Source organism: Lynx canadensis, chromosome D3 (assembly GCF_007474595.2).
Source record: "Lynx canadensis isolate LIC74 chromosome D3, mLynCan4.pri.v2, whole genome shotgun sequence".
Lineage (NCBI taxonomy): Eukaryota > Metazoa > Chordata > Mammalia > Carnivora > Felidae > Lynx > Lynx canadensis.
In genome coordinates this window covers 88,653,396-88,669,689 of record NC_044314.2, presented here as the reverse complement: position 1 = coordinate 88,669,689, position 16,294 = coordinate 88,653,396, and the positions used below count along the sequence as shown (strand labels likewise).

Here is a 16,294-nt window from a genome sequence, read left to right as displayed (position 1 = left end):
AGGACTCACAGAAATCACAAAATGGAGGATAGTAAAAATAAAAATATCTGGCTGGTAATCTTGTTCTCTTTTATCCAAATGGAATTTAGCGTACAATGAAATTTCATGTTTGGGATATCAAATTGCCCCCCCCCCCCCAAATATACAGGAACTCGGTCGGTGTTTTTGAAACTTCAGGCTTCAGTAGGTTCCACTTCCTGCTCCACTGAGGATCATCAACAAGAATGAAAACCTGAGGCCTTCCTGTCGGTATCTAAGTACAATCTTCTCAAACCCAAGGCCGTGCCCATGCAACAGGACGGCTCAAGAACAATCTAGAAAGTTCCTTCGGTGTCCGGAGGCACCTCACGTAGGTTCACGAAGCGTGAAGGACCAGCGGCGCTTCCCCGACGACCCCAGGCGGGGAGTGGGGGGCGGAGCAAGGGCGGACCCGCCTCCGCCCGCGTAGGTGCCCCCCCGCGCCCGTTCTGTCGAGTCATCCGTCCTGTCAAGGCGCCCGCGCGGGGGATGGGCGGCTGCCCCGGCGGGGTGGGGTGGGTGGGGGAGGGGCACGGGGGTTCTGGTGACACGCGAACGCGCCGCCATCCTCAACGTGGCCCCTCACGAAAACCCCTCTGTCTGCGGAGGGGAAGGGGCGCGTGAGGCCTGAGCCCCTGCGTCAGGGGCGGGTCTCGGCAGCGGCGGGGACCGTTGGGGCTGAGGGGACGGGGACGGGGGCGTCGGGGCCGAGGCCGCTCCGGGCGCCCGGGAGAATCCACGCCGGGTTTTCGCACCTCCCGCGGCCCCGCCCCGCCCCGCCCCGTAGGTCGAGCGCCGGCCACGTCCGCGGACGCCGCACTCAACAGTCGCGCTGATCCCTCCGCGCGGGCGCCGAGCACAGCGGCCCCCTCCTCCTCAGATTCTCCCCTGCCGCCCGGTCTCCACGGAAAACCACTACGGGAGGGGGCCCTTCGATGATCTGGGGTACTGCCTTTTCTGTCCGGGGCGGGGTAGGAAGAGCGGAGAAAAGTAGTCCGTTCTCGGCGTTTCTGCGGAGGGATCCAGCGGAGCAGGTCCACCGAGTGGTATATAAGGAGGTGCCGGGTGTGGCGTAGGCAGTTCCGTAGAGGCCGGGAGTTCCGTTGCTGCTGTTTGGTGTGAGTCGCCGCCACAGTCGCTTGGTGAGGAGCGGGCTGCTACCCCGGCCCGGGGGTCTTGTGGTCGTGCGGCGCGCCGGCGGCGGAGCGGCAGCCGAGTCTTAGTCGACGCGGCCGCCGAGCAGGGCGGTTCTGAGGGGCAGGGACGAAGCAAAATGGCGGCCGTGCCCGCTGCCTGGGTGGGATAAGCGGGGCTGTGAGGTTGGAGGGAGAAGACGCGGGGAGGGCGTTGGGAGCGGAAGAGAGCGCGACGGGCCCGTGAGGCTTTAACGGCTCTTTGCTGGGGCTCCGTGCGCGGCGGGGGGCGGTTGGGGGGGGGGGGCGTCTAATGTCTGGTGGCCGCGCTGGCACGAGACTGGGTTTCTGGTCGCAGTGAGGGGAAGCTACGGGGACGGTGCCACCCTGCGCGGCCCCGCGCCCGCTCCGTCGGTCACGTGATGTCACCCCCGCGTGGGCTCACAATCCAGGGTGGGGCCGCCCACTGCCGTTTGTGTGGCTCGCTTTTGTCACTCACGGGACACAAGGTTTGGGCCTGGGGGAGACCCTGCAGAATCGTCAGGGGACAGACATCAGTGGGGGGGAAGGCGGAGAGCAAGAGAAGTGAGACAGCACCTTCATTTGGCTGGGATCCTCTCTCTCAGGGCCTGAAACGGGGCTGTTGAGCTTTTTTTGTTCTGTTTTGTTTGTTTTTATGGTTATTTATTTATCTGGAGCCAGAGCATGTGGGGAGGGACCGAGAGGGAGAGCGAGAGCATCCCAAGCTGGCTCAGTGCTGGGGCTCAATCTCATGAAACCCTGAGTTCATGACTTGAGCTGAAACCAAGAGGCGGTGCTTAACAGTTTGAGTCACCGGCATCCCCCTGGTTGGGTTTTTTTTTCTCAGGCAAGGTTTATTTTAATCACTGGGCCCTTATAAGATGACCTATAACTTTTAACGCTAGAGATGTGTTCACATGTGAGTTGTTTATTACAATCTTGCGTTTTTTGTGTTCGTTTTGTTTTGTTTTTTTTTTTTTTTGGCGACAGACCATGCAGATCTTTGTGAAGACCTTGACGGGTAAGACCATCACCCTGGAGGTGGAGCCCAGTGACACCATCGAGAATGTCAAAGGGAAGATCCAGGAAAAAGAGGGCATCCCCCCTGACCAGCAGAGGTTGATCTTTGCCGGGAAACAGCTGGAAGATGGGCGCACCCTGTCTGACTACAACATCCAGAAGGAGTCCACTCTGCACCTGGTCCTCCGCCTCAGAGGGGGCATGCAGATCTTCGTGAAGACCTTGACGGGCAAGACCATCACCCTGGAGGTGGAGCCCAGTGACACCATCGAGAATGTCAAGGCGAAGATCCAGGACAAAGAGGGCATCCCCCCTGACCAGCAGAGGTTGATCTTTGCCGGGAAACAGCTGGAAGATGGGCGCACCCTGTCTGACTACAACATCCAGAAGGAGTCCACTCTGCACCTGGTCCTCCGCCTCAGGGGGGGCATGCAGATCTTCGTGAAGACCTTGACGGGCAAGACCATCACCCTGGAGGTGGAGCCCAGTGACACCATCGAGAATGTCAAGGCGAAGATCCAGGACAAAGAGGGCATCCCCCCTGACCAGCAGAGGTTGATCTTTGCCGGGAAACAGCTGGAAGATGGGCGCACCCTGTCTGATTACAACATCCAGAAGGAGTCCACTCTGCACCTGGTCCTCCGCCTCAGAGGGGGCATGCAGATCTTCGTGAAGACCTTGACGGGCAAGACCATCACCCTGGAGGTGGAGCCCAGTGACACCATCGAGAATGTCAAGGCGAAGATCCAGGACAAAGAGGGCATCCCCCCTGACCAGCAGAGGTTGATCTTTGCCGGGAAACAGCTGGAAGATGGGCGCACCCTGTCTGACTACAACATCCAGAAGGAGTCCACTCTGCACCTGGTCCTCCGCCTCAGAGGGGGCATGCAGATCTTCGTGAAGACCTTGACGGGCAAGACCATCACCCTGGAGGTGGAGCCCAGTGACACCATCGAGAATGTCAAGGCGAAGATCCAGGACAAAGAGGGCATCCCCCCTGACCAGCAGAGGTTGATCTTTGCCGGGAAACAGCTGGAAGATGGGCGCACCCTGTCTGACTACAACATCCAGAAGGAGTCCACTCTGCACCTGGTCCTCCGCCTCAGGGGGGGCATGCAGATCTTCGTGAAGACCTTGACGGGCAAGACCATCACCCTGGAGGTGGAGCCCAGTGACACCATCGAGAATGTCAAGGCGAAGATCCAGGACAAAGAGGGCATCCCCCCTGACCAGCAGAGGTTGATCTTTGCCGGGAAACAGCTGGAAGATGGGCGCACCCTGTCTGACTACAACATCCAGAAGGAGTCCACTCTGCACCTGGTCCTCCGCCTCAGAGGGGGCATGCAGATCTTCGTGAAGACCTTGACGGGCAAGACCATCACCCTGGAGGTGGAGCCCAGTGACACCATCGAGAATGTCAAGGCGAAGATCCAGGACAAAGAGGGCATCCCCCCTGACCAGCAGAGGTTGATCTTTGCCGGGAAACAGCTGGAAGATGGGCGCACCCTGTCTGACTACAACATCCAGAAGGAGTCCACTCTGCACCTGGTCCTCCGCCTCAGAGGGGGCATGCAGATCTTCGTGAAGACCTTGACGGGCAAGACCATCACCCTGGAGGTGGAGCCCAGTGACACCATCGAGAATGTCAAGGCGAAGATCCAGGACAAAGAGGGCATCCCCCCTGACCAGCAGAGGTTGATCTTTGCCGGGAAACAGCTGGAAGATGGGCGCACCCTGTCTGACTACAACATCCAGAAGGAGTCCACTCTGCACCTGGTCCTCCGCCTCAGGGGGGGCATGCAGATCTTCGTGAAGACCTTGACGGGCAAGACCATCACCCTGGAGGTGGAGCCCAGTGACACCATCGAGAATGTCAAGGCGAAGATCCAGGACAAAGAGGGCATCCCCCCTGACCAGCAGAGGTTGATCTTTGCCGGGAAACAGCTGGAAGATGGGCGCACCCTGTCTGACTACAACATCCAGAAGGAGTCCACTCTGCACCTGGTCCTGCGCTTGAGGGGAGGTGTCTAAGTTCCCGCTGTAAGCTTTGACAAAATGCATTGCACTTTTCTTTCAATAAAGTTGTTGCATTCCCAAATGGTGTGAGTTTTTGGCCAGTGAGGGGTTCTTTTTATTTTGGATGGGGTTTGAGGGATCAAGAAACTTAATCTATCAAATGATTCTAGTAACCAGGAGGTAAGAAAGGTCAGTAAAAATGGAAGGTTGCAGTTAGGATTCTCCATGTGGAACGTCTATAGCTATATTTATAAACTACTTGTTTTAAAAATACAGAATTGGGGTTTGGTTTGTGAGATATCTGAGAATGGGAAAGTTTGGGCTACCAGCAATCAGGTGATATTAAAAAGAAGGTGGTCATGGCAGAGCCTGTAGGTGGAATCTATAGAAGAGCCAGCTTTAATACATAGCTCTGTTTCACATGGAGTTACACAGAAAGTCGTTTGACTAGATGTTTTTAAATATGGCAAGTAATGTGTAATAAAAAGTATGGCATCATGCTCAAAAGTTGAGGAATGCATGGTTATTTAGATCATGAAAATTACTGATTGAAATGTTAGCAGTTGCTGAGGTAAGTTGTCAAAGTGATCCTCAAATTCATGTGACTATAGATGAAGCTTTTATAGAAGAGTGTTAGGAGAGGCCACATTCTCTTGGTCTTCACTTAGGAAAGTTTATAGCAGTTTTTACCCAATCAGATCCTTGTGTCAACTGCAAACAAAGGTGGAAGTCCAAGGAAACTTGTTTAATGTAGGGAATTGACATCGGGTGGTAGGTGCCCCAGAAATCAGAACTATTAGAACTTTAAAGAAGGGGTTATTCTCCAAAACACTACTGCCTTCCACTTCCCTGGTGTTTTAGGGTATCCGTATATAATCTTGGGTGTACAGATTTTTGTGTTGTCTACCAAAAGTCACCAGTCTTCACTTTAGGCACTAGAAAATGCCTTTTGAGAAACCTATTAAGTCTTAGGTAATTACATTAGTTGCAGTTTTTCACTTTGTTGATACAAGTGCACAAAATGTAGTGAAGTGTCCCATGACTCATTCATATAAGTTGACATATATCAAGAAACAAGAAAGACCCAGGAACTCCACTAGCACCACTGTGGTGTAAATTAGGTGCTCATTCCAAACGTTATAGTATAGGAAAACCCCAAAAGCATCTTGAAAATCACCAGTCTGCAGGACAGGCAGCACATGGTTCATAAATAACCGTGAGAGTTAATTTTGAAGTAGGCTCTTGGCCTAGTGCAGGGCTTGAACTCAAGACCCTGATATTGAGACCTGAACTGAGATCAAGAGGTGCTTACCCGGCAGCCACTCAAGCACCCCTGATGAGTTTTTTTTTTTTTTAAATATTTTTGAGAGCACACAAATGGGGGGGGGAGGGGTAGAGAATAAGAGGGCAGAGGATCTGAAACGGGCCCTGCGCTGACATATAGCGAATGCAGCACTCCACTCACCACGAGATGGGGACCTGAGCTGAACATGGACGCTTAATGGACTGAGCTGCCTAGGCACCCCATGAGTGGCTTTCAAAAATTTTCCAGGGGCATCTGTATGGCTCATTGGAATGTGTAACTCTTGATCTCAGGGTCGTGAGTTTGAGCTTCCAAATTGTGTAGGGATTACTTAAATATTTAAGGTCTTGTAACTAAGAGGTTCAGGGGCTAACAATAGTTCTTGAGAACACGGGGCTGGATCATATTGTTACAGCCCAATGTCCCTTAAGACAGAGACCCTTAGTGCCTTGTGCAGAGCTAGAGGGGTCTTGGCATTGTAGCGTAAGAGCATCAGAGCATCAACCTAATAAAACTAACCCCTGGTGGGGATGCTCAATAATACTTGGTTCCTCGAACTAAAGTGCTGCCTGCCAAGTTTAATGAAAGGAATTGCTAATTAACAAGAGTAAGTACTAGAAAAGTTTTGAAAAACAATTACAAGCACAGGGGTGCCTAGGTGGCTCTTGATTTCCACTCAGTTCATGATCTTATGGTTTGTGGTTTGAGCCCCAGGTCAGGCTCTGCTTGGAATTGTCTCCCTTTTTCTCTGTCCCTCCCCACTCGTGCTCTCTCCCTCTCTCCCAAAATAAACATTAAAACAAAATTTAAAAAGTTGAAGCACATTAAAATCAATGATGTGTAAAGTGAGAGTTCCATATAAGCCTACTCTTAGAAAGGAGTTTAGAATAGGTTTGCTGCTTATTTTAATTACAAGGTATACATACATTGTGTGTATCATAAAGTCCAAGATAGTCCACCTGAGTTCCTGATTATTTCCCGGTGATAGCTACTTCTAAGGTTTGGTCCTTTTTGGGGACTGTAAAATAAATACACCATAGTTACTTATATACATACATATGTATACACATGTGTGTACACATACAAATAGGACCATTTGCAATGCAGTGTTTCTCAGCTTTTTTTAAAGTTGTGTAGTTATGGACATTTTTTCATGCCACCGTATCTAGACCTGCGTTGTTCTTTTTAACACTCTTGCTATTCCACTTATATGGATGCCCTATAATTTCTTTAACCTTTCCACCAACATTTGTTTCCAGTTTTTGCTGTTACAGTGCTGTAGCAAAGTCATCTTATACACATCTCTCTTTTATACTAATATTTTGAAAGTATAGCATAAATAATGAGATTTCTACGTAGTAAGTTTCTCCAGGGTAATTAAAAATCGGCCTTAGAGCTTAACTTTTATAACTATTTGTTGTCCCATGATACTTTTCTATTTTAATTTTTTGAGTAGGTAATACCTTTCATGTGTTCCAGAGACATAAAAAGTTTAAAACTGTGTATAACAAGTCTCCACCCAGTTCTCCACCCCCCATCTTCCCCCGCTCCCCATGAACTTTCAGAGTTTCTCTATACACATACAGGCAACCGCTAATTTTTAATATCCCCTGCCACAAAGAGTACCGTACTGGTTTGCAGTCTCCTGCACCTTGCGTTCACACTTTACATCTTTTATAGTTTTGACAGAGTTCTAATATCTTTTCATTTTGTATGAAGGAAAAATGCCTTTTATTTCATTTTCTCAGGAATAAAACCACCTAGCCAGCACAATCCCTAGTGGAACATTTACAGGCCCCGCCAACAAATCCAGAACTGTAGTGACACAGTGATGAATAAGATGTGTTTCTGCCATTTAGGCGTCCTGAGTCGAGTTAAAGAACAGAGATAATAGACTTGTTCAGTTTCACCGAGTGATGTAATAGGTCAAAGCACCCCGAATTTTGCTTTCACACATGGATTAATGCTATGGAAGGATTCACCTACATAGATACAGTTGCAAGTCTAGAATAAACTAGAAGAAAAGCACATGGATCTCATTTATTTTTTTTAATGTTTTGATTTTTGAGACAGAGACAGAGCATGAGCGGGGGACGGGCAGAGAGAGAGGGAGACACGGAATCCGAGGCAGGCCTCAGGCTCGGAGCTGTCAGCACAGAGGCGGAGGCGGGGCTCCAACTCAGACTGTGAGATCATGACCTGAGCTGAAGTCGGACGCTCCACCGACTGAGCCACCCAGGCGCCCTGGCTCCCATTTATTTTAAAGTAGTGTTCCTTTTCATGTTTTGTCTGCAAGCACAACAAAATCCTCGCCAAGTTATAAATATGACCCTCGCAGAGGTATGCTGTTTAGAGACTGGCAAGTGCCTTTCAATGATCCCCCATCTCAGTGTGCAGTGCTTATTTCTGCCGGAAGAGGGAACCCTAGGACAGCCTTCGGTTTAGTCGTGAGGCCCGCAGCGCCTCCAAGCGGTTGTGGTTGACCAAGCAATTTATGTTTTTGCCTTTCTCCCTGGTGAGGCTTTTAACCGTCTCACCCTTTCCGTCCCCCCACCCCCTTCACCCACCCACCCCCGCCCCAATGCCTTATACGTTCTCCTTTTTCTTCCAGTCCTACAGCCACTTCCTTTTCCACCCCACTTGGAATTACTCCGCAACATCTAATGTAGCCATTATTCAGTGTGGGCCCTCTATTTCTGACTCCATCTCATCAGATATAATCCCTCAAAATGCTCTCTTCCCTGCTTCCCTTATCTGCTGGCCACTTTCTTTTCTCCATATGCTTCCTGTCATTTTCCGCCTTTCTCCACTCAAGCTGCTCCTTGTTTCTAAAATACCACCAACCCCGACCTCAACAAATCAAATCGTATCCGTCCAGGCCTGCTTCAAAGGTTGGTTGCACAAAGGCTTCCTTGACTGTCCTGACTGGACATCATCTGAAGTCCCTGAAATCTAGCTCTTTCTAGTTTTGTATTGAAGTTCTTTATTCAAACGAGATAAAGCACATTATTTACCTTTAAATAAGATACATTTAAATTTAAATAAGATAAATTGTTGCTTTATTTGAGAATAAATAATCACACACAGCCGCAGAGATGATCGGATTGAATGGGAGAAGTTTGGGATCCTACTTCTGATCTGATGGTTAGGAGAGGCTTTCCGGGAGGAGACTCCTTAAGTGAGACCTGAAAGATGAGTGGAGGCAGCTTTGCAGAAGGCGGGGCAGCACAAGGTAGTTCAGGAGCCCCGGTATTGGCAGGGTTTGGCATATCTGAGGAACAGAGAGACCAGCATGGCTGGATTGCAGTAAGCGAGTGGAGAGATGGGGCCGGAGGGCTTTCAACAGATACACTAAATGCTTGGTCTGGAAGGGGGCCCAGGCATCAGCTTTAAAAAAACAAAAAACAAAACAAAACAAAACAACCCTCTCCTAGTGGATCTAAAAGTGAAGCCAGGGTTGGGAACCACTGTTGTAAACTGTTGCTGTCAGTTAATCGGTGGAATACCTTTTAATCAAACTGGTACCAAAGAATTGTATTAAGGCAGTTCAAATGTATTTAAAACATTTTTTAAATTATTTTATGAAAAAAAAATTTTTTAAGGTTTATTTATTTTTGAGAGAGAGACAGAGTGCAAGCGGGAGAGGGGCAGAGAAAGAGAGGGAGACACAGAATCCGAAGCAGGCTGCAGGCTCTGAGCTGTCGGCACAGAGTCCGATGTGGGGCTTGAACCCACGAAATGCGAGATCATGACCTGAGCTGAAGTCTGGTGCTTAACCGACTGAGCCACCCAGGCACCCCTATTATTTTATTTTCTTAAGTTTATTTACTTTGAGAGAGAAAGAGTGAGTAGGGGAGGGGCATGGGGGGGGGGGCGGAGTGAGAAAATACCAAGCAGGTTCTGCACTGTCAGCACAGAGCCTGATGTGGGGCTTGAACCCATGAACCCTGAGATCATGACCTGGTCCAAAACCAAGAGTTGGATGGCTCAACCCACTGAGCCACTCAAGGTTCCCCCTCTACCAGTTACTATTGGGAATCCTATTTTTAGCAACTGTTGGTATCTACTCAATTAAAACTTTATTGAGCCCCTACTGTATCAGAATGTTTCCTATAATAGAAAACTCAACCAGCTGGTCTAAACCTTAGGGAAATACATCATCTTTATAACAAGACACTCAGAGACAGGACTCTGGCCTCCTCTGTGTTGCCTTTTTTTCTCGGGTCGTCAGCAAGATGGCTGAGCGGTTCCGGACATCACATACAGATCAGACAATGTCCACAGGAAGAAAAAGTGACACATCTCGTTCCTGTGACTCTTATTAGAAACAAAACAAAACAAAACAAAATCTTTCCTGGATGTCCCCATGGCAGACGTGCCTTCATTGCCCAGAATAGGACTATCTGTTCATTCATTTTATTGTTGTTGAAACTGTAGAATCTATTTTTAAGATTTTTAGTTGTTCTTATTGTGTTTCTTCCTCTTGTGGTTGGAATATAAACAACGATTAGGACACATTTATCTCTCAGAGATGGTTATAGTAAACAGGACATATTGGGGCACCTGGCTGGCCCAGTTGGTGGAGCGTGATACTCTTGATCTCAGGGTTGGAAGTTCGAGCCCCATGTTGGGTGTAGAGATTACTTTAAAAATAAAATCTTGGGGTGCTTGGGTGGCTTAGTTGTTTCAGCGTCTGACTCTTGATTTTGGCTCAGGTGATGATCTCACTATTTGTGAGATCGAGTCCCGTGTGGGACTCCACGCTGACAATCTGAAGCCTGCTTGGGATTCTCTCTCTCCCTCTCTCTCTCTGCCCCTCTCCTGCTCATTCTCTCCACCCTCCCCCAAATAAATAAACATTAAACAAATTAAAATCTTTAAAAAAATAAACAGGACATATTTACAAACCATCAAATGAATCTTAAAATGTGTTGAAAACCCGAGCTCTATGGAATGAAGAGTGGAACTATGGCAGGGGAGTGGCCAATTCAGATGTAGGCAGGAGGGAGCAGGGAGGTGGACCCCAGAGTCTGGGTGAACCAATGTGGAAGGGTCAGTATTTCCTTTAAGCCCATATGACAATAGTCTGTGCTGCAATGTGTGTGACTGCCTTGAGGAAGACCTTCCTAAGTTGCTTTTTAAAAAAATGTTTGTTTGTTTGTTTGTTTAGAGAAAGCCATGAGTGGGGGAGAGGAGAGAGAGAGGGAGGGAGAGAGGGAATTCCAAGCAGGCTCTGCACTGCCAGCATGGAACCCGACTCAGTTCGTGATCCCGCGAACCGTGAGATCATGACCTGAGCCGAATTCGAGTCAGACCAGTGGATCTGGTTTGAGTCTCTGATGATGTTGCCGGTCTTACATGAAGGCTTGGTAAGCCAACATGGCTGCTGGCCTTCCCCAGAGTGAGTCATTCAAGCAAATAGTGGAGGAGGCGCTGTCTTTTATGATCTAGCCTTGGAAGTCACACACCTACATTTCTACAATATCCTATTGGTTACACAGGTCGGCCCTGCCCACTGTGGAAGGGGACAGCACAGGGTATAAACACCAGGAGGTGGGGGCCACTGGAATCATCTTGGAGGTAGACGCCATCCCCGTATTGAGCCCCTGATCGATTATTATCTGGCCTTGTTCAAAATCAATGAAATCAATTTCATATTGCCTTGGTCTTCAGTATTTTCTTTCGAAGAGACGTTACAAATTCCCAACGATCATTGCTTCTGTTTAAAGAAAACCTGGTTTGATACCTAATGATTTTTACGTTATGTATTTCACGTAGGACGTCATCAGAATTCATTTTTCTTTCTTTCCAGGGTCATATTGTCAATGAGATTCGATAGACCCAGTTGCTGGGGTCTTTAAGGCCTGCTACGTTGCTTGAGCGTCTAAAAAAGTACACTGTGGGGCGCCTGGGTGGCGCAGTCGGTTAAGCGTCCGACTTCAGCCAGGTCATGATCTCACGGTCCGTGGGTTCGAGCCCCGCATCGGGCTCTGGGCTGCCGGCCCGGAGCCTGGAGCCTGCTTCCGATTCTGTGTCTCCCTCTCTCTCTGCCCCTCCCCCGTTCATGCTCTGTCTCGCTCTGTCCCAAAAATAAATAAAAAACGTTGAAAAAAAAATTTTAAAAAAGTACACTGTATCCAATATATGAAAACTTGACTTTGAGAATTTTAGGATTGAGGAGGGGGGCCAGGCTGGCTCAGTCAGTGGAATGTGTGACTCTTGATCTCAGGGTTGTGGGTTCGAACTCCATGTTGGGTGTACAGATTACTTAAAAATAAAATCCTAAAATAAATAAAGAAAGAAATAAATAAACCAACAAATAAATAAATAAAAAAATTAAATAAAAACAGTAAAAGTTACCCACATTAGATACAATTCCCTACTTCAGACTTGAGGTGAGCATCACTTTGTGTCACCTTGTGTAGCTACTAAAATGTTTATTTATTTATTTTCAGATTTTATTTTTAAGTAATCTCTATGTCTCATGTGGGGCTCAAACTCACAACCCTGAGTTCAAGAGCTATATACTCTACACACTAGGCCAGCCCCGCACCCCAAAGGTGGGTACATTTTAAGATACAATGTGGAATATTTAGTATTTGGTTGTGGCATCCGAAGTAAAACCGTCTAACCCCCCCCCCCCGCCCCCGTCTTGTTTTTCTTTCATTAAAAAACAATACTTGACAACAGATTAGACATTTTTGCCCCAAGGATTTCCTGGCCACAAGAGAATCCTGAAAGTTTGGGAATAAATGATTTACGGCACCCCCATGCTGAGTCGAGGCTGAAGGGAAGAAAAGTTCTGGGGAGATCACTTTGTGCGTCTGCCCAGGACGCTGCCGTATTTATTAGGTGCGAGATGTAGTTTCTCATGCACTCCTCATTTTGTACTTCCCCTAAATACGACGGCTCTAAAAATGCTTAAATGACCCCAACTGAGTCTTCTTATTCGCTTGAAAAGAAAACAAGATTAAGGACCGGGTTCTTGTGTTAGGTGTAGAACTAGCAGAGAGAGCCAAATATTATTTTCTGCCTTGAGACAAGTCTGCATGGGTCTGAACAATTAGTAAAGTGATGGGGTTTTATGATCAAAGGCCTTTGATGAGTAATGAGGATGCTTTTAAAAATACAAAATAAAAAATATTTTTAAAAAATTTTAAAAATGTTTATTTATTTTTGAGAGAGAGAGAAAGAGCGCGAGCTCAGGGGAGGGGCAGAGAGAGAGGGAGACAGAGGATCCGAAGCAGGCTCCATGCTGTCGGCGCAGAGCCCGACATGGGGCTCAAACCCACAAACCATGAGATCATGGCCCAAGTCAAAGTTGGATGCTTAACTGACTGAGCCACCCAGGTGCTCCTTTTTCTTTCTTTCTTTCTTTCTTTCTTTCTTTCTTTCTTTCTTTCTTTCTTTCCTTCCTTCCTTCCTTCCTTCCTTCCTTCCTTCCTTTCTTTCTTTCTGATTTTTTTAAATGTTTATTTATTTATTTTTGAGAGAGAGAGAGCACAAGCAGGGGAGGGGAAGAGAGAGAGGGAGACACAGAATCCGAAGCAGGCTCCAGACCGAGCTGTCAGCACAGAGCCCGACGCGGGGCTCGAACCCACGGGCCACGAGATCATGACCTGAGCCGAAGTCGGACGCTGAACCGACTGAGCCACCCGGGCGCCCCTATTTACCTTTATATTAGTTAAAATTTAACAAAATGAGTTCCTCAATTGCACCAGCCACATTTCAAGTGTCCAGTAGAAAGGTTGGGTTTGGGCTAATATACTGGACAGCACAGACAGAGACGAGTCCATGATCACAGAAGGTTCTGCTGGATGGGTGCCAGTGTAGACGAGCCGTAATTTAGTTAAGCAATCCCCTGTTGTTGGACGTTCATGTTGTTTCCGATACTTTGGTTCTATCAACACTGCGACAAAGACTTGTTAGCACAGATCTCTGCCCGCCTGTGCATGTATATCTGAAAAACCAACTTCTCAAGGCAACTTGCTGGGTCAAAGGGCATATACGTTTTAAATTTACACAGGCTTTGCCGAATCCCCCTGCAAAGAGGTGACAGAAATGTGCACTCCTGCCACCGATTGCCAAGAGCGCCTGGTTCGCCACATGTGAGCCAGCACGGGGCTTCTCGAACTTTGATCCTGGCTTGGTGAATGATGGGATCTTAGAACAGCTTTAATTCAGACACTATTCTAAGTTTCCCCCAACGTAAGAAGGACCTCATTCACGATTTCACGCGACAAAATCCACTCTCGAGGCGAAAAACGTTTCTCGAAGCCCTTTGTGGATCATTTGGGGACTTTGGCCTTCAGGAGGGCGTTGGATGTTTATGTTGATTGCCTCACCTGTCATTAGGTGTTGAACTGTGTGCTAATTATTAGCTACGGTGGATGGAGAAGCAGAGGCAAGATCGGATATGGATATTGACCAACTATAAGGGTACCCGGGTGTCACTTTCAAAGAAAACGTGTGATGTTTCTCAGTGAGACTTAGTTTTCAGGTACGGCGTGTTCATTTGCCTGAAGCAGTGAAGGGCTGTCACCTGGCCCTCATCCGCAGCGACTGCTCGACTGATCTGCTCTGGGGACCCAAGATTTCTGCAGCCATGGCTACGCAGGACCCTTGACTTCAGCTAAACTGTGTAACACTTAAAGATAATTATGGTACGCCCGTGTTTACACCAGCACTGTTCCAGCAGCCAAAAGGCGGCAACAGCCCAGACTTCTATCAAGGGATGAACAGAGCAGCAAAACCTCATCTACCCATGCGACGGAATAGGAAACAGCCACCAAGGGGAAGGGGACTCCGACACCTGCTACAACATGGACGGATCCGGAGGGCATCACGCTAGGTGAAATATGCCAGTGACAAGGGGCAGCTACTGGCTGATTCCACGTACATGAGGTCCCCAGAGGAGTCACATTCACAGGGACAGAAAGCAGGATGGTGGGCACTAGGGGCGGGCGGGGGGCGGGGTGGGGGGGGGGACTGGGGAGTCAGTGTTTCATGGGGACAGAGTCTGAGTTCGGGAAGATGAAAGAACTCTGGAGACGCACGGAGGTGAGGCCGCACAACAGTGGGCGTGTCCTTCGTGCCGTGAACCGTACGCTTAAAAATGCTCCAAGTGGGGGGAAAAATACACGTGCGGAGGCAAGACGTGGAACAGAGTTTAGGTAATAGGTGGAGAACCTGAGAGTGGTCACAGAGCCTTTCATGTGGGAAGATTTGTATTTGTATTTTTTAAGGCGTTTATTTCTTTTTGAGAGAGAGAGAGGGAGAGAGCGATCAAACAGGGGAGAGGCAGAGAGAGAGGGGGGACAGAGGAGCCGAAGCGGGCTCCACGCTGACAGCAGGGAGCCCGACCTGTGGCTCAAACTCACCAGCCATGAGATCGTGACCTGAGCCAAAGTTGGACGCCTAACTCACTGAGCCACCCAGGCGCCCCAGATTTTTATTTATTTATTGTTACTATTATTTTAATGTTTTATTTATGTTTGAAAGGGCGCAAGCTGGGGAGGGGCAGAGAGAGAAGGGGACACAGGGTCTGAAGCAGGCTGTGCGCTGAGAGCCCTAAGCGGGGCTCGAACTCACCAACCGCAAGATCGCGACCTGAGCCACAAGGGGGCGCAAGGAGGCGGCCGAACACCCCAGAAAGAGGGTGAGCAAGGCCCGTCTCCCTTCCTCCCTTCCTCACCGCATTTCCTCCTGCTTTTTGTTTTCTTTTTGTTTTTGTTTTTGTTTTGTTAATAGCCCTTATTTTTTAGAGCAGTTTCAGGCTCCCAGCAAAGTTTGACGGGAGGTACAGGGCGTTTCCATACACGCTGCCCACCCCCTCCCACCCCCACCCCCCACCCCCCACAGCCTCGCCGTTATTCGCGTCCCCCAGCAGAGTGGTATCCCCCCCTTCTTAACCTTGGGGTGACATTCACGGGACATACAAAGCGCCGTTTCAACCGCGGTGGAGCGCACAACCCAGCGGGGTTTCATCCGTTCACGACATTGTGCAACCATCGCCTCTCTCTGGCTCCGGAACATTTCGTCACTCGGAAAGGAAACTTCGTACCCGCCAAGGGGTCACCTCTGCTGTCTCTCCCCCGGCTCCTGGCAGCCCCAGCCTGGGCTTTCTTTTAAAAAAAAAAAAATTTTTTTTTAATGTTTATTTATTTTTCAGAGAGCGTGTGAGTGGGGTAGGAGCAGAGGGAGAGGGAGTCACAGAATCAGAAGCCGGCTCCAGGCTCTGAGCGGTCGGCGCAGGGCCCGACCCGGGGCTCGAACCGCCAGATCATGACCTGAGCTGAAGCCGGACGCTTCCCGCCAGGGCCACCCAGCCGCCCCGTTGTGCTTTCCGTCTCTGTGGATGAACCTGGTCTGGACGCTTGACGTGCGTGGAGGCAGGGCTGGGTGGCCCGCTGCGTCTGGCTTCCCTCCTCGGGGGTCAGGCCTGCCTGGTGCATCGGAGGCCTGGTGTGTGCGTCCCCGCTTCTGCCTTGGGACGCCGGAACCCTATTCCCCGCTGTGGACCGCGGCCTTCTCTTTCTCCGTTCGGCTGATGATAGACATTTTGTTTTAAATGTTTATTTATTTTGAGAGGGAGAGCAGAAGCAGGGAAGGGGCAGAGAGAAAGGGAGAGAGAGAATCCCGAGCAGGTTCCATGCTGTCAGCGCAGAGCTGGACGTGGGGTTCAGTCTCAGGACCCTGGGATCGCGATCCGAGCCGAAGTCAAGAGTCAGACATTTAACCAACCGAGCCACCCAGGTGCCCCTAAGATTTTATTTTTTTAAGT

The 16,294-nt window shown here is 49.1% G+C and overlaps 1 protein-coding gene across 1 annotated transcript; it reads left to right on the top strand.

Moving 5' to 3' along the window:
- The first annotated feature begins 1,092 nt into the window (after positions 1-1,092).
- UBC (ubiquitin C) lies at positions 1,093-4,290 on the top strand. The gene is made up of 2 exons (XM_030335939.1): positions 1,093-1,160; positions 2,163-4,290. The coding sequence occupies exon 2, from the start codon at positions 2,166-2,168 to the stop codon at positions 4,221-4,223; it is 2,058 nt and encodes a 685-aa protein (XP_030191799.1). The 5' UTR covers positions 1,093-1,160; positions 2,163-2,165; the 3' UTR covers positions 4,224-4,290.
- The last annotated feature ends 12,004 nt before the right edge of the window (positions 4,291-16,294 follow it).

Bases quoted from the DNA above. Each gene is read 5' to 3' on its own strand.
- UBC (XM_030335939.1), top strand. From the start codon at position 2,166: ATGCAGATCTTTGTGAAGACCTTGACGGGTAAGACCATCACCCTGGAG.